General features: G+C 38.2%; 1 protein-coding gene across 2 annotated transcripts in view; it reads right to left on the bottom strand.

Annotated features, from left to right (window-relative positions):
• Positions 1-16316, bottom strand: part of LOC131437897 (neuropeptide-like precursor 1) — a 129310-nt gene that overhangs the window by 17791 nt on the left and 95203 nt on the right. Inside the window, exons 3-4 of one of the 2 annotated variants that reach the window (XM_058607550.1) lie at positions 11072-11311; positions 10352-10631 (exon numbers count right to left, since the gene is read on the bottom strand). In XM_058607550.1, coding sequence (XP_058463533.1) covers positions 10352-10631; positions 11072-11311 — 520 coding nt within the window. Of the gene's footprint in view, positions 1-10341; positions 10632-11071; positions 11312-16316 lie in introns of both variants that reach the window. The other variant, XM_058607551.1, reaches the window with a different exon arrangement.

The raw sequence follows: 16316 nt of genomic DNA, 5'->3' as shown, positions 1-16316 counted from the left end.
ACATTCCTGTAGTGGAATTTGTCCTTCTGTTTCAACAGACTTCGCAGCCGATTCAGAGTGTACAGAACCATTGCATGGCTGGTGCTACGATTCTACTGACACTACGAATCCTTCCAGGTCGGGGCTCGAACATATGACAACTGGCTTGTAAGACCAGTGCCCTATGCATTGAACCGCCAACCCGGGGTGGTCAGGCTTTAAACAACCACCAAAATTTGAAAAAAATCAAATGAATTCGTAGGGATCTAGAAAAAAACACATCTATTACGAGTACAGCTTGTGAAATCTGCCCCAAAGGAATTCATATTGTTATGCCACATTTCAAAGAGCTTGGACTGGAAAAAGTCTTCGACAAAATTTGAACCTTTTAACTGTCATATTGATGGAGCTAGGATGGTTTTCATTTTATTTGATTTTTTAGCAATCGTTCCACCGAAAAATTTGCTGTCAATTGGGTATTATCAGGAATGTTTGATTTTTTTTGTATTAAAACATAAACTGAACCATATTGCTTATACTTCCAATTTTGGTACCATTGATGGTAAAGGTGCTGGTATTTTGGTGTTAAAGTGCCTCACTTCTATATGTTATAACCTATAAATGAATAAGAAAAAAATTAAACTGAACCAATGCTAAATAACTAGTTAGAAAAGCATAAATGTCGTCAATTTCTTTTTAGAATCGCGAGGAATTTGGATCCATCTATGCAAAATTGAAAACTTTAGAAAGATAAAATCACAATATTTTCTGTAGATCCTTGGTAGTTTTTCATTCCAAAGAAACAACAGTTCAATTTTAGGCCACTAGAGTAGAGAATTTCTTTAGGTAAACTTGGAATACTTCACTTTTAAAGTGCAGTAGCTGCTACCCATCTGCAAAACATCAGCAAATCATCGTTGGATAAATCCTGTACTCAAAATTTGACTTGGTAAGGTATTCAAATTTGGGCACAATCATCATCGGCGAAACTAACGACATGCAGCATATGCATCGGGCTGGACATTCAGCACGAATGTCGAAAGATTGTATGATACGCAGATTGCTCTGATGGAAATATGTACGAGGTCGTCAGCTGCGAGACTGAAGTCACGCATGAGACACATAATCACACTTCAAATTAGGTTCAGATTAAAGTCATAAATAACAATTGTTTCCTCTTCTTTGATAACGAGAAAATAGGCGGTTTGTGGAAGTGTTATTTACAGGGAAGAGAACGTTCATCGTCTGGATTCCTCTACGGAACAGTTTTCAACAATGCTTGTATGACTTTTTATATACACGGTAGAATTTACAACAAAAAACTCCATGTGAAAATTCAAAACTGTGAATCTTATAAAATTAATTGAGTTTTTTTTCAACGATTCTTTAATCAATCAAGGAAAATAAACAGCTAAACTGTGTACTACATGGATATCGTTTTCGTTTCAACAAATCAACTGGTTATTCATTTTTACGAGTTACTCTGCATAAAACATATGTGTGACATTTTCAATCATCAAAAACAGCTAGCAGAAAAACACATAATGGAAAACATGCACATGAAAGCGACAAAATTCAAATAGCTGGAGTAAAATAAAAACAAAACATTTTATATCCCTTCCCAAGGAAAAGACAAAAAGCACTCCATTTCACCTGCTCCCTGTGGCCGAGATTCGGACACATTTCGAACGTATTGGATGTCGGGCAAGTGGCAAAAATCGTGAGGAAAAAAGTTAATAAAAACGGATGGTGTCAGTTCGCGTCAGTCTAGGTTTTACAATTTTCACCCACAAGGTTGACAGCGTGATCATTTATTTTATTTTCACCGCGTTCAACAAGTGCTGAGCAGTGACAAGTGTGACGTTCGTTCGATTGTTATCTCTCTTCCTGAACTGTAGTTAATGTGATATCTAAATCTCGTTGTGCTCTCGTATGTGATATCATCATCTTATCTGGCTGAAAATGCAAATAAAAGTCTGCTGTTTCCGCACCGAGAGGGCTGTTTGCTAGCTTTCATGCAAGGGATAGGCTGGTTTATCTCGGCGCAGAACCAGCGGGATCTTTGATATTCCGCAATGTACTGGCAGTTTGGATTTAGACGAGCACAGAAAGATGAAGAAAATCGGCGAACGCCTGAAGCTCACGGTTTCCGTTCCACATTGCCGGCGACTTGCAAGCACTTGTTTGTTTGCTCCGAGGGCATGACGATATTGGAATGCATCGAGCGTTGCGAACTAGTTGGTTGTACTTTTCTAGTTTGTTGTTTTACATATACTATACTAGATAGACTACTCGATATTGCTGCTGCTACTGCGTTTACATACGATGGTTATTATATTGAATTCAAATTTCAGGATAAATCGAAACTAACACAAAGTATTCGAGCGTCGACTATTTCAAATCTTTCCCCAACTATTCAATGTTCGCCTACACAAGTGTAAATACATACTCTCCTGGAAGCTACTAACATAGCACGTTTTGACTAGTGCTAACCAGTGCGGTAAAATTTCATTTTCAATCGAATAATATAAGATGAAAACGAAATTTATGGCCGCTGACCGTCAGCATATCCCTACTAATTCATTTGACTTTTGCTGCCATTTTCAAGTGAAGCTCCCGGAATTCATCGTCAGTTGAATAATCGTTGATAGTCATTTGAAGTTTTGCTTGCTCAGTTTCAAGTGCGGAGTAGTGTAGCTCCTTCATTGCCTTCGCTCTTGGTAGTAAGCAAATTCGAACGAATAGAGCTATAAATGGAGTAAAGTATTAAAAATGAAAACTGAAGGAGGAAACAATTAATTTATGTGTATTCTGTGATTGATATTTCAGCAATCTGGTTTGTCTTTCATCTATTATCTTGAACCAATTGGAATGTTTACATGAACCTCATTTGAAGGCCGCTCTCACACTATTGAAAGAGATATTTTGTTACTTCAAGAGATCAACTGACGGTGGTTAAACTGAGCCTCGATTGAAGAGAAACGATTGATGACTGAATGCTGCCCGTTCGGGCCGTCAGCAAACATTGTGTGTGTCAGAGAGTGAAGTTTACTGCATTCGAGAGATCGTCAATGTGTTCCACATTCAGTTTCAATTGAATTGAATGAAGTTTTACAGCACTGGTGCTAACTACAACCAGAGCTCATTGGAGACATTCGCAGAAAGAAATAATGAAATTTACACAACAGGTAAATCAATAGTAACATGGAATAAACATGAGTTGAATCGAAAGTTTGATTGAAAATCATCATCGATCCAAAAATAAATTGATTTAATTTAATTTATATCGATTATTTATACCCGGCTTTAACCTAATTGCGGGCGTTCGCCGGGTAAAAAGCCTTTGGTATTACATTCCTGCAATGTAATTTGACCTTCTGTTTCAAAAGACTTCGCAGCCGATTCAGAGCATACAGAACCGTTGCATGGCTGGTGCTACGATTCTACTGACACTACGAATTCTTCCAGGATCCCATTGAACTGTCGAAAACGGGTCTAACCTGCATGTTTACAATGGCTTTATTACTTGTTGTTCGACATCAGTGAGAAATATTGATGCCCAATAGTGAGGACATGATATTCGAAAGAAACGTAAAACAATTCACAAATAAAGGGTGATTTTTAAGAGGTATTTGATGGGATATTGATGTAGAAAAACCGTCTCATATTACTTATATTTTCAAAAAATATCACTAGAAGATTCGGTCAAGAATTTTTTTTCCAATCTTGAATAAACTAAGAAACTTCCTTCGGGTAAGAAACATAACCTTTTCAATTTGTAAACAGTTATGCCAAGTTAATAAGAATTTTTCATCATTTTGCATCGTCACACTGAATGATTAAACACATTTTACCCTATAGTTCTGGAACCGGAAGTCGGACCCGGATGAAATTAAACAGCAACCTATAAGACTATAGGAATTTTCAGTTTAGGTCTGAGGACAGAGGGTCACGTGTTGAGTTTTAAATCGACCACGTGGCTCGCTCAATTCCCTTTGCGCATAGTATTTCTCTTGTACTCTCTCGTATATGAGCAAACTGTACCGGGTTGCCAGCATACATTTTATTATTACATGGATTCCATTGAACAATGAAAAAATATTCAACTTTCACAAAGATTGAATGTCTATGTGTTTGGTAGCCTTGTCGAGCTAATTTTATTTCTCTCTCCTTTTTCAGAATGCTATCAGGAAACCAAAGCGAAAAAAAATGGCGGATGCATTGAAACTGACTTTGTTTCACAGAGAAATACAAGACTTTATTTTTATCGCGATAACATATATGTTTTTATGTACTAATCGCATCTAAACTAAATTATCTAGACTTTGTCACGGTAGATTTATGATACAAGCCTTCAAAGCCGAGAATTCGATGAACAAGTAGAGGTATGCATTTGCGAGCGTTCCAATTTTCAGCAGTTCTTCGGTCAGAAAAAAATACAACACGACCCCTAAACTCAATGAATCATTCTGAAAATTTCACAGAATATTCTCAACTAAATTTCTAAGACATTGTCAGGTGGGATTTTATACATTCTGCACCGTTTCCAAGAAAATTAAATTTGAAACGGGAAAATAGCAAAAAACCTACCACTTTGCGGTACTGTCCTCAGCCCTTAAGCATAAGTTTGTGGAAATCGATCAAATCATCTCTGACAAAATTGAGTGAGTCTCGCTTTAGAGTTTTTGACTTTTTTGCATCGTCACTTTGAATGAAGATCTGAAATTTTAAACCCCCTGTTATTCTATGAAAGCATGATGATCAAAGCCGGTGGTGTTTTCTTCTTCCGTACCGCACGTACCCACGCGTACCCGTTTTGCATCATGATTTTAAATGACACTCATCACCCTATAATTTCGGAACCGGAAGTCGGATCTGGACGGAATTGCACCGTATCTTTTAAAACAATAACAGCTTTAATTTGAATCCTCATTTATGAAAATCGGTTTAACCGTTGCTGAGAAATCGCAGTGAGCTCCGTTTTTGGAGATTATCTTCTCTATTATCAGTGCTTTGAGTTTGTGAAAATCGGTCCAGTAAACTCTGAGTAAACTGAGTGACATTATTTGCCACATACACACATACATATACACACAAAGACATTTTGTGATCTCGTCGAACTGAGTCGAATGTTATATGACCCTCGGCCCTCCGGGTCTCGGTTGTAAAGTCAGTTTTCACAGCGATTGCATAGCCTCTCTATATGAGAAAGGTAAAAAACAAAAAAAAATGAACAAATTGATGAATTCGTTATTGGAATCGATAGAACGATCAATATAATTTAATTTTTTCATGACTAAATCATTGACCAAACTGGACATGTTTGGCAATGACACAAGACACGATTCACTCGTGATCTGTCAAAAACAGTGTTGCCAAAAAGATACCAGCAAAAAACACCCTTTACTTTATGCTATTTTTCACTGAATTTGATAGCTAAAAGATACACTTCATTTGTTGCTTGAAGTATTCAAGTATTACTCTCCAAGCAAATAAATTCGCATTTTTCTGGTTGTAGCATTGAGAGTTGCTACGTCATTTTTCAAAAATCCGTATCCAACTTAAAAATCTTTGTGTACCACATCTGTACCAGAATCTCTACTGCATACAAACTAGGATAATGTGACCAGGGCTGATTCAAGTGAACAAAAACCACACCACATTTTGTCATTCCAACCCAAGCCAAAATCGAGAATCGGTATTTATCTGCATAAATAACGAATTACCGGTATTTTATAAATTAAGTAGAATCACTATAACATCAAACATGTCGATATTTGCGTCTGAAAATCGTTTTTGCGGGAAGTATTTCTTCATTACTTGAACATAAAGAAAAGTGGAAGGTCAGCGTATTATAAAAGAAAGCCTCTTTTTATGAGATTTTTTATGCGAATTACCAAAGTAATGCGGTTTTCTAACTTACCGTCTGACAAATAGTTTTATACCTCCGGTCTGACTGATTGATCTGGTCACACCCCTATACATATACGTGTATTTCTAAAGATTTGGGTGTAAATTAGAGAAGTGTTCAGGCTGATTTCTACACAAACTAGGTCACATAATAGTCGATTCAGCTCAACGAACTGAGTAAATGTCTGTGTGTACTGAACAAAGAAGAGTAAAATACAGGACGATTTTGTTCAGACAAATCGTGAATAAAATGAATCGTTTTCTCGTCAGCCAACACGCAATTGAATTTTTGATTTTCAGATCCAATGGAAACATTTTGAGTTATACAAAGTATTGTGTCAAAATATTTTTGTTTTTTGCAAATACCTGTCACAACTGACCTTGAAAATAACATAATACATAGATAGTAAAAATCGGTTCACTTTGAACGGAGATATCAAAATTTTTGTGTAACTTTCGAGCTCGGGCTCATAAAGCGATATTTGGAAGAAAAATCAGGTTAATTTTTAAAGCTGTTGTGGGAAATTGTTTTGCAGCAATTGAACGACTGTTTTCCTTGCTTTGCCTTGCTAATATATTCCCCTTGAAAAAATAAACAAAATCGTGTGTGTTGCTTGCCATATAAGGCAAAGTCCATTACATTTCTTTTGTGGAATTTGGCCTTTCTGTTTCAACAGACTTCGCAGTCGATTCTTAATGTATAGAATCATTGCATGGCTAGTACTATGGATCCTACTGACACTAAAAATCCTTTCAGGTCGAGGCTCGAACATACGACAACTGGCTTGTGAGACCAGCGTCCTACGCAATGAACCGCCAACCCGGGACATATAACATGTAATAATGTATATAAAAAATAAATCAATCTCAGAATTCGCTCAATTTCTGCTGTCGAAATTTTTTGAATGTCTTGAGTGTCGGGAGTGTCTTGAGTGTCTTGAGTGTCTTAGGTATCTTGAGTGTCTTGAGTGTCTTGAGTGTCTTGAGTTTCTTGAGTGTTTTGAGTGTCTTGAGTGTCTTGAGTGTCTTGAGTGTCTTGAGTGTCTTGAGTGTCTTGAGTGTCTTGAGTGTCTTGAGTGTCTTGAGTGTCTTGAGTGTCTTGAGTGTCTTGAGTGTCTTGAGTGTCTTGAGTGTCTTGAGTGTCTTGAGTGTCTTGAGTGTCTTGAATGTCTTGAGTGTCTTGAGTGTCTTGAGTGTCTTGAATGTCTTGAGTGTCTTGAGTGTCTTGAGTGTCTTGAGTGTCTTGAGTGTCTTGAGTGTCTTGAGTGTCTTGAGTGTCTTGAGTGTCTTGAGTGTCTTGAGTGTCTTGAGTGTCTTGAGTGTCTTGAGTGTCTTGAGTGTCTTGAGTGTCTTGAGTGTCTTGAGTGTCTTGAGTGGCTTGAGTGGCTTGAGTGTCTTGAGTGTCTTGAGTGTCTTGAGTATCTTGAGTGTCTTGAGTGTCTTGAGTGTCTTGAGTGTCTTGAGTGTCTTGAGTGTCTTGAGTGTCTTGAGTGTCTTGAGTGTCTTGAGTGTCTTGAGTGTCTTGAGTGTCTTGAGTGTCTTGAGTGTCTTGAGTGTCTTGAGTGTCTTGAGTGTCTTGAGTGTCTTGAGTGGCTTGAGTGTCTTGAGTGTCTTGAGTATCTTGAGTGTCTTGAGTGTAAATTAGAGTAGTGTTCAAGTGTCTTGAGTGTCTTGAGTGTCTTGAATGTCTTGAGTGTCTTAAGTGTTTTGAGTGTCTTGAGTGTCTTGAGTGTCTTGAGTATCTTGAGTGTCTTGAGTGTAAATTAGAGTAGTGTTCAAGTGTCTTGAGTGTCTTGAGTGTCTTGAGTGTCTTGAGTGTCTTGAGTGTCTTGAGTGTCTTGAGTGTCTTGAGTGTCTTGAGTGTCTTGAGTGTCTTGAGTGGCTTGAGTGTCTTGAGTGTCTTGAGTATCTTGAGTGTCTTGAGTGTAAATTAGAGTAGTGTTCAAGTGTCTTGAGTGTCTTGAGTGTCTTGAATGTCTTGAGTGTCTTAAGTGTTTTGAGTGTCTTGAGTATCTTGAGTGTCTTGAGTGTCTTGAGTGTCTTGAGTGTCTTGAGTGTCTTGAGTGTCTTGAGTGTCTTGAGTGTCTTGAGTGTCTTGAGTGTCTTGAGTGTCTTGAGTGTCTTGAGTGTCTTGAGTGTCTTGAGTGTCTTGAGTGTCTTGAGTGTCTTGAGTGTCTTGAGTGTCTTGAGTGTCTTGAGTGTCTTGAGTGTCTTGAGTGTCTTGAGTGTCTTGAGTGTAAATTAGAGTACTGTTCAAGTGTCTTGAGTGTCTTGAGTGTCTTGAGTGTCTTGAGTGTCTTGAGTGTCTTGAATGTCTTGAGTGTCTTAAGTGTCTTGAGTATCTTGAGTGTCTTGAGTGTCTTGAATGTCTTGAGTGTCTTAAGTGTCTTGAGTGTCTTGAGTGTCTTGAGTGTCTTGAGTGTCTTGAGTGTAAGTTAGAATAGTGTTCAAGTGTCTTGAGTGTCTTGGGTGTGTTGAGTGTCTTGAGTGTCTTGAGTGTCTTGAGTGAATTGAGTGTCTTGAGTGTCTTGAGTCTTTTGAGTGTATTGAGTGTATTTTATGAAGATTTTCGATAGTTTTTCTCGATGATCAACAATTTTATACGCTTTCATATGTGAGGTTATTGTTACGATATGATTTATTTTGAAATAAAAGAAAGAAACGTGAGATCTTCTCAACTTGTTCATTCATGTCTTTCTTATGCATGAATGTTATCAACTTGTTCATAGCGCACAGAATCATTGCATGGCAACGATCCTACTGGCACTTAGAATCCTTTTATGTCAGGGCTCGAACATACGACAACTGACTTGTGAGACCAGCGTCTATGCTTTGGATTGCCAACTCGGACCAGAGCTTAAAATTGTCACGCATTCTCAATGAAAGAATCCAATCCAACAGTCTCATATTAAATATTTTACTGTCTCATTCGTAATTGACCGACACCAGAACAAACGAAGAGAGACGAAGCATTTTCGTTTTTCATTGAAAAAATGATAGTGTATAATTGCCAACGTCACTCTTTTCTCTATGCCAAGCCGAAGTCTGCAGGGAACATCAGGAGAATTTCAATGCTAATTCTTTTATCGATGCATTGAGAATCTATGACGCTTGGCTACAAAGAGTGACTAAAATATGACAAATCGATGTAATGACATCCCTTAATTTCTTTGGAAACCAAAACTACTACAGATTCGAGCACCAACAGGTAAAAGTCATTGTGAAACCTTTTTCTGTCATTTTCGATTCTCAAAATATCAGGATTTTCACGGAAAGCCGCAAATGATTGGAAGGCAAATGAAAGAAAGAAGACACTTTGGAAACTACTGTTCCGTTTATGTCATTCACTGGACATGGATTTCGTGCTTGCAAGTTTGCAAGCGACATTAATTTCTCGTCACTTTCATCTGTTTTGAGTCAACGAAAATGACTTTTATTAGTTCTGATCCGAACAGGTAAATAAGTTAAAGCCGGGCCAAAATAAACGATTTTGTCGCATTTGGTGAAATGTTCCATTGAAAGTATTTATTTCTTTATATTTTTGACGTTGACACTGATTTTCGAATATGCGTTCAAAACGCCAACAATTAATAGAAATAAATTGTTGATAAACTAAAGGTAACAAATATGTATTTCCAACCGAAAAAATTGCAATTGGATTTATTTGACTTTCGTTCAATAATGTATTTAATAATTTTCCAACAAAGTAACAATAGTAACAGTTTAAACCGCTTCCAATTCAGCCACAGAAACAATCTTCGGTGATCTCCGTCGCAGTTACCTTGTGGCCACTATTGTTTGTAGCTGCGACTAGATTCCTTAAAGATAGTTTCTGAGGACTTCATTTTATTTGTACCAGAAAGTCGAAAAGTTTTTCAAGTGCAAATAAACAAATAACAGCTTCCTTATTCTAATTGTACTTCTTCCGAAGATTAAACACTAGTAGCAGCAGCAATAGAATTGTAAATATAGAGTAATGCAATGGAATGCTCCTTTTTTTCTAACGGACGAGTATTAGGAGAAAAGGAATCTGTCAAGCAGTCGTATCAAAAACAGAAAACAATGGGAAACATTTACACAATCCGGGTTGAACAATTAAGGATCGAATAGGGTTGAAACACGTTGAAGTAATGCAAAAAAGAGACATTTAATTAACAGGCATTCGGCGTGGTTTCTAAAACATTTTCCAATCTCATCCTCTAAAAGGGAAAAGAATGATAAGCAAACTCCTAGAGAGTCTAATGAATCGACACATGAACACTGGAACAAAAGGATTATCTCGAAGCGCTGTGTTTTTGTGTGAAACAAAGGAGCACATCAGAAGGGATCGAAAAAAGCGGTTTGCTGCCTTCCTGTAGGTTTTGCCCAACATCGAACCATTACGCTGAAGGGTTCTCTCTTTCTACAGAGAAACAAACATCTACGCTACGTTAAAGCGTTTCAACTTCCTACTATTTGAGACCTCGCCCTTCCGGATCGACTGAAACGGCCTGCTGCCCTTGACGGTCGGAACGAGGGTAACCACCCGGATCGCGCGAGAGAGGCAATGTGGCGCTTTTGAGGCGACTGGTAACCACGCTCAGCATCTTCATCATTTTCCTGCTCGTCAGAATCCATATCTCTTTCATCATCAACGTCGTCGTCTTCGTTGTTCTCGTCGTACGAGTCATCAAAGCTCCATGTTGAACGCTTGTGATGCCACCCACGGTAGCGATTTAACATACCAGTACGCGCTAGTGAACCTTGTGAATGTTTATGTTTGAGAAAATTAAACCACTGGATTTCCTGGGAACATTCGGGGTCATTCGGTTTCGAAAGGCCGATTGCTGATGTAAGTTTTTAAGCATCGATTGAAATTAGTAATCAAATTAGTGATGAAAACACATGAACAGTTTTGATCTTAATCATGTTTCGTCTTCGACTCAGCGATACGTTGCCAACTAATAGAAAACTGGTAGTGCCACTTAACAGTTCAATACGAAACGTTTTTGACGAACTGCTAGGTTGCACAATGTGAGCTGCCAACACTCTGATGTGTCGAAGATGAAACGTTATTGAGAGCACAAATTTCGACGATCAGTGTTCACTCACAGTCGCCCTGGCTGTCATCAAAAGCGAACGACCCCGAAAGAGTTCATCTCGTTCCGTTTCAATCACTTTCGACAGCAAACTAAAGACTTACCGAGAAACCGCTTCTGCTCCAGATGATTGCCAGTGGGCGTATAGTACGGATATGCCTCACTCATCGCCTCCAACAGCTCCTCGTAGTCCAGCGGGGCGGATTGGTAGACGGGTTCAAGAATTTCGGGCGTACTGTCATCCAAGGTTCCATCGTCGTAGTACAGTTCCCGCTTCTTGCGCCCACCACTGCTGCCATCATTGTGGCCTTGGGAATTCTTCAGCGACTGAATGTTGCGCTTCTCTGTGAAGTGTAAAAAAAGAACAGAAATATTTTAGCATTAAAATGAGAAGAATGATACAACATGGGAAAAGAATGACATCCTGACAACAAGCCAGGGGTGGATTGCGTACTCCGGGACATGGTGAGCCATAGCGCCCTTTATGGCATGGCATGGCATGACATTCATAAGAAGGAATAAAGTGCCTGAATCAAAGAAAAATCATGAAACATCATGCATCTTTTCGCTGTCCTGGTCCCGACAGTTTATAAACGTTCTACTTTCATTGTATCATCAATGATAAACTACAGTTTTTACATTTGAACAAAAGGTCAGTAACACATACTTTGAAATCAACGTTATATGTGCTGCTTTGAGTACAATGCACAGTGGTCCAGGAAACAAAATTAGCAGGAAACAATTGTTCACGCTTTTATTATTGGCCTTAGAGATTTGAAGTCTTCGGCACATTAGTAGCACTTAATAAACTGCGTTTTTTGGCTATAGTGATTTTAGGGTGGTTCTAAAACAAACTATGAATTAAAAAAAATTTTCAAAATCTGGATGAGATAGAACAATTCATCCTTCCACAATAATTTAGAATAATCAATTTCGAGCAACTTTGTCGAATATATTGGTTGTGTATCTTTAACCGTTTCTATATTAGAACGGTTTACATATCCTAAGTTAGGGTGCTTCTTAAAAAAACAGTTTTTATTCAATAACTTTTTCATTTGAATTTTCTCAATAAAGTAATGTTCTAAGAAATTCAGGAGCCTAAAAAGGCGCAATTTTTAGTGGAAGAAGATTTTTTTATACTACCTGGTTCAATAGTTAAGACAGATTTTACCAACAAAATACGCCGTTTTTAAATAACGGTTTCCAAAAATGGGGCAATCCGAAAAATAAAAATTTCGATTGCAATTGATAGCTTGTACTTTTTTATATAATATGAGAAAAAATTGGAAAAGAGTTATTTTTTTATCTCGTTTAAATCAAAATTTCGTGCAAGTATTTTTGTACGTTATCATATAACATCTAGCTTAGTAATATACTAAGGAGTGTTACGAAAAGGATATTTCATGACAAATATTTACAATCTATTCTTTGAACATTCGTCGTACGTATAATAAGATGTACCTTTTAACTTTTTATCTTTCTCATAAAGAAAGGCTATACGATCACTGTGAAAACTGATTTTTGAACAGAGCTCCGTAGAGCCGAATATCATATACCAATCAATAGTGTTTGTGTTTGTCACACTCAGTTTCAATGGGGATCTCAGAGAAATCTCCAAAATTTCATTTCATTTATATGCAATTACATGGTGAAAAGCGCCAACAAATCAATTTCCAAGTGTTTCTTATAAGTGGCCATTGAAAGGAAGGGGGCCTTTATGTCCATACACGGATACTACACTAAAAGCCAATTCTTATTGACCATTTAGGAGTTTCGTTGGTTTGTGCAAAAGAACATATTCTTTTTCTTCGGCTCGTCAGTGCTAATTTTGTGGTTTAAATTGAACTACTATTACTATTACCACAGGACCAGGGACGGACGGAACGGAAGCACCAGGCTCGCGCATGTATTGGTATGACGGGGATTAGCTGTCGTTGAAATTCGTACTCGACAATCTCGCGTCGTCCCACAGGTGCACTGAGAGAGAGAGTGCAATGAGTGTGAAATATTGAAATGTTTGAATCTTCTGAGAGTATGGCCTTTATGTGCCTGTTTTGTTGATGGGTTTCGCTCATTTCACTTTCTTTCAGTGCACTTGTGGGACGAAGGGAGATTGTCGAGAACAAATTTCAACAACGGCTAGTCCACGTCATACCAATCCATGCACGAGCCTGGCGCCTCGTCAAATCCGAAGAAAAAAAGTTCAATTGGGGACGGGTATAGCGGGATGGGTTAGTCGATGCCTTTCACGCAGCCTACCTGAACATTCGATTCCCAACCCTGAACATAGTCTTAGAAAGTTTTTCTGGCCCGAAGTGGCGAATGACCTTAAGGTTAAAGCCTCTGTCATTGAAACAAAAAAAAAATCCGTCGTAATGGGAATTGACTTTAATCCGTTGCGATACTGTAAGTATCGAGACCAAAAGAATCGATACTAGCAGTATCGCTCTGATGCTATATCGATACCAAAAATACCCGATTTTTGAAAAAAAAACTACAAGGATCAGCCCCATGGGGTTGTTCGAGACCTTGATGTGGAACAAGGAAATCAAAATTTCTAATGATCTACAATCAAACAGTTCAATCAATCGTTACACTTTTGAATTCGCAAATGCATGAGAGTCTGCTTAGATTGAACTTTATTAGGAACCAAAACCGAACACGCGAACCCATAATATAGACTTTATTTGTCGTGATTTGTATTTGTTTTGTAGCCGACAAAATTAAACCAATAGCCCAAATGTATACAATTATAGGTTTGTACACGATACGGATATCGATATTTTAGCTTCTCTTCACCAAGCTTGTGTCAAATTTGTATGCAAGCAGTTATTTTTATAGCGTTTCTCTACCATTACAACCATTCTGCGATTTTGGTTGAAGCGAGTTTCTTATTATCAATCGAGTTCATCTTATATAAATTGGAAATTAATCTTATGCACTCCAAATTTACCCTGGGGTAGTTGTCAATTTCTCAGGCGAAACGACATAACATGGAATTTCATTCGAACTTGCATGACACAAGATCAAAGCATACAAATTAAAGCTTTAAATCGTTTTATGGCACTTTTTGTCTTGCTGTCTAGCAACAACCTACCTCTAGCAAGCTACGTGTGAGACTGAAACGTTAGCTATAATTTTGCTTATATTTATAGATTCGCGTGCTTCCAGCAGCTGCGCTTTTGCATCGATTGACCAATCAGAGCAATGCTTTCTCTTTGATATATCGCTTACTCCTTCCAAACCGTCGACTATGGCAGGGAAATCCGGTATGCCGGAGATTTTTTGCAGACAAAATAGGACACTGCTAGCTATTAATCAACATTTCAATGATACACAATTAAAAATACATGGCTATGAATATTCAAATCAATACGTAGAAATATTTCCAATCAAATGGTGGCATAATATTAATCATTGATACAAAATTGACTGAGCTGTAATTGTTCAAAACCTGACCACATTTCTACGTGTATTTATCTTGAGTTTCTAGTTTGCACCGCTATATAGAAAACAAAAATGTGTTCCACATTAAAAGTATCGATACCTCAAAGTATCGACTCGGTATCGGACATCCCTACCATACAACTTGTGGTATAGCTCATGTGTACTATTCGTATATATTCCGAAAGACATCACATCGATCTCCATTTTGCTGTTAATTAGTGATAGTATAACATAAAAGCTTTCCATGATTCAGTCCTGTGATTTTAGCAACTATTTCTCTTCCTTCAAAAAACCGCCTCGCAACATTACCGCTGTTTGAATTTCCTCCCCCTGGCCGATGTTCACTGATTCGTAGACCCAATTGCTCTCGAAGAGCCGAACGGATAGATTTTTCATGATGACTCACTGCATTATTTTTCTTTGAAACTTTCCACGTTGGTTTCTCCAAGCACAAACGATAAGAAATCTTGAGAAGCAACTCCATAGTGCGAATATACGCATGAAGCGGAGAGAGTCCGAATTGGTATTTGGAAGGATCAATCGAATGAATATCGATACCTGCTATGATTAGAACTTCCATCAGCTCCCCATTTGATAATTAAAATCAATTTTTGCTCTTGATTCAATTCAATTGTGCAGTTTATATATTCAAAAAGTCGTTTTTCAGTGTGGTCTACTAAATCCTGAAGAACGACACGAGCCTCTGAGGGTTTGACAGAAATTCCTATTATATATAAAATATAAATATTATTGAATGTATTGTATGACATTTATCTATATGTCTATAAACCAGATGGGTAACGGAGTTTTTTTGCCTCCACGATTCTATTGTAACAATGATACAAATCTGCTCCTTGCTTGAGGCTAGTAGATCGTACATCTTGATATTGCGACTTGCTGAAATTGTTTCTACGAATAAACGCTATCGCCTCTTCAGGTGTCAGTAGCGTGACATTTCTGTATTTGACCACTTCTACGCTTTTGGGTTAGAGATTTTCTAGTATTTTTCCTGCAAGTCGTTGACTTAAATTCCCGCACTTGATGAAGCTGCCAGCATGAGTTCCTCTTCCAAGAAATTCTCCTGAATTTTCCGTACACGATTCAGTCTCGTTCTTCGGCAGCTTTCGGAAAAAGATTTCGACTTCCGTCCTTTTTGTTTATTTCCAACCTTGAATTTCAATATTCCTTTTAGCCATTTCGCGTTATTCTGTTCGAATCGCGAGTAATAACGCGAGCTCTTCCCCAACGTTTGACAAATTGTATTCGCTCTAAGCGCACTATCTTTTGCGTATTTCCCGCGCATACGGATGGAAATTTTTCCTTGATTTTTTCAAAAACATGTTTCTCACTAGTTCCACTAATCCAGAATTGAACGATTTCTTTTCGTTGAAGTTCCATTATTTTGTGGTAAGACAGTAATCAAAATCAGGAGTATCTTACACGTTGGAATTTGAAAATTTCTGTTTGCAACCAAACAAGTGTATTGGTTACTATGGGAATTGCATATGCACTAGTGATGTAAACACATTCAAAATTACTTATTAAGCGGCCTATACACGCTTAAGGGCACTCCGCGTTCGGCCGAGCCAACCGATCCGAGCTCTCCGGCGTTAACTTCGGCTATGGCTGAGCTACCAGCGTGCGCATGTATAGGTACACCGGACCCGACACAGTTGCTACGGTGCTAAAAGCTCGGTGAGGAATATCGTTGCCAAAGATATGAATTTTATGTCGGGTCCGGCGCACCTATACATGCGCACGCCGGCAGCTCAGTCATAACCGAAGAGCGAAAAAAAGATGTCGGCCGAATGCGGTTTTCCGGACAGTTTCTCGTGTGTGACGTCATGACTGAACGATTAACTAAAGTGACTGAAGAGTTCATCCAGCCAAACGTCCGGTTTT

The sequence above is a fragment of the Malaya genurostris genome, chromosome 3 (assembly GCF_030247185.1).
Source record: "Malaya genurostris strain Urasoe2022 chromosome 3, Malgen_1.1, whole genome shotgun sequence".
NCBI lineage: Eukaryota > Metazoa > Arthropoda > Insecta > Diptera > Culicidae > Malaya > Malaya genurostris.
This window is presented reverse-complemented; position numbering and strand designations above follow the sequence as displayed.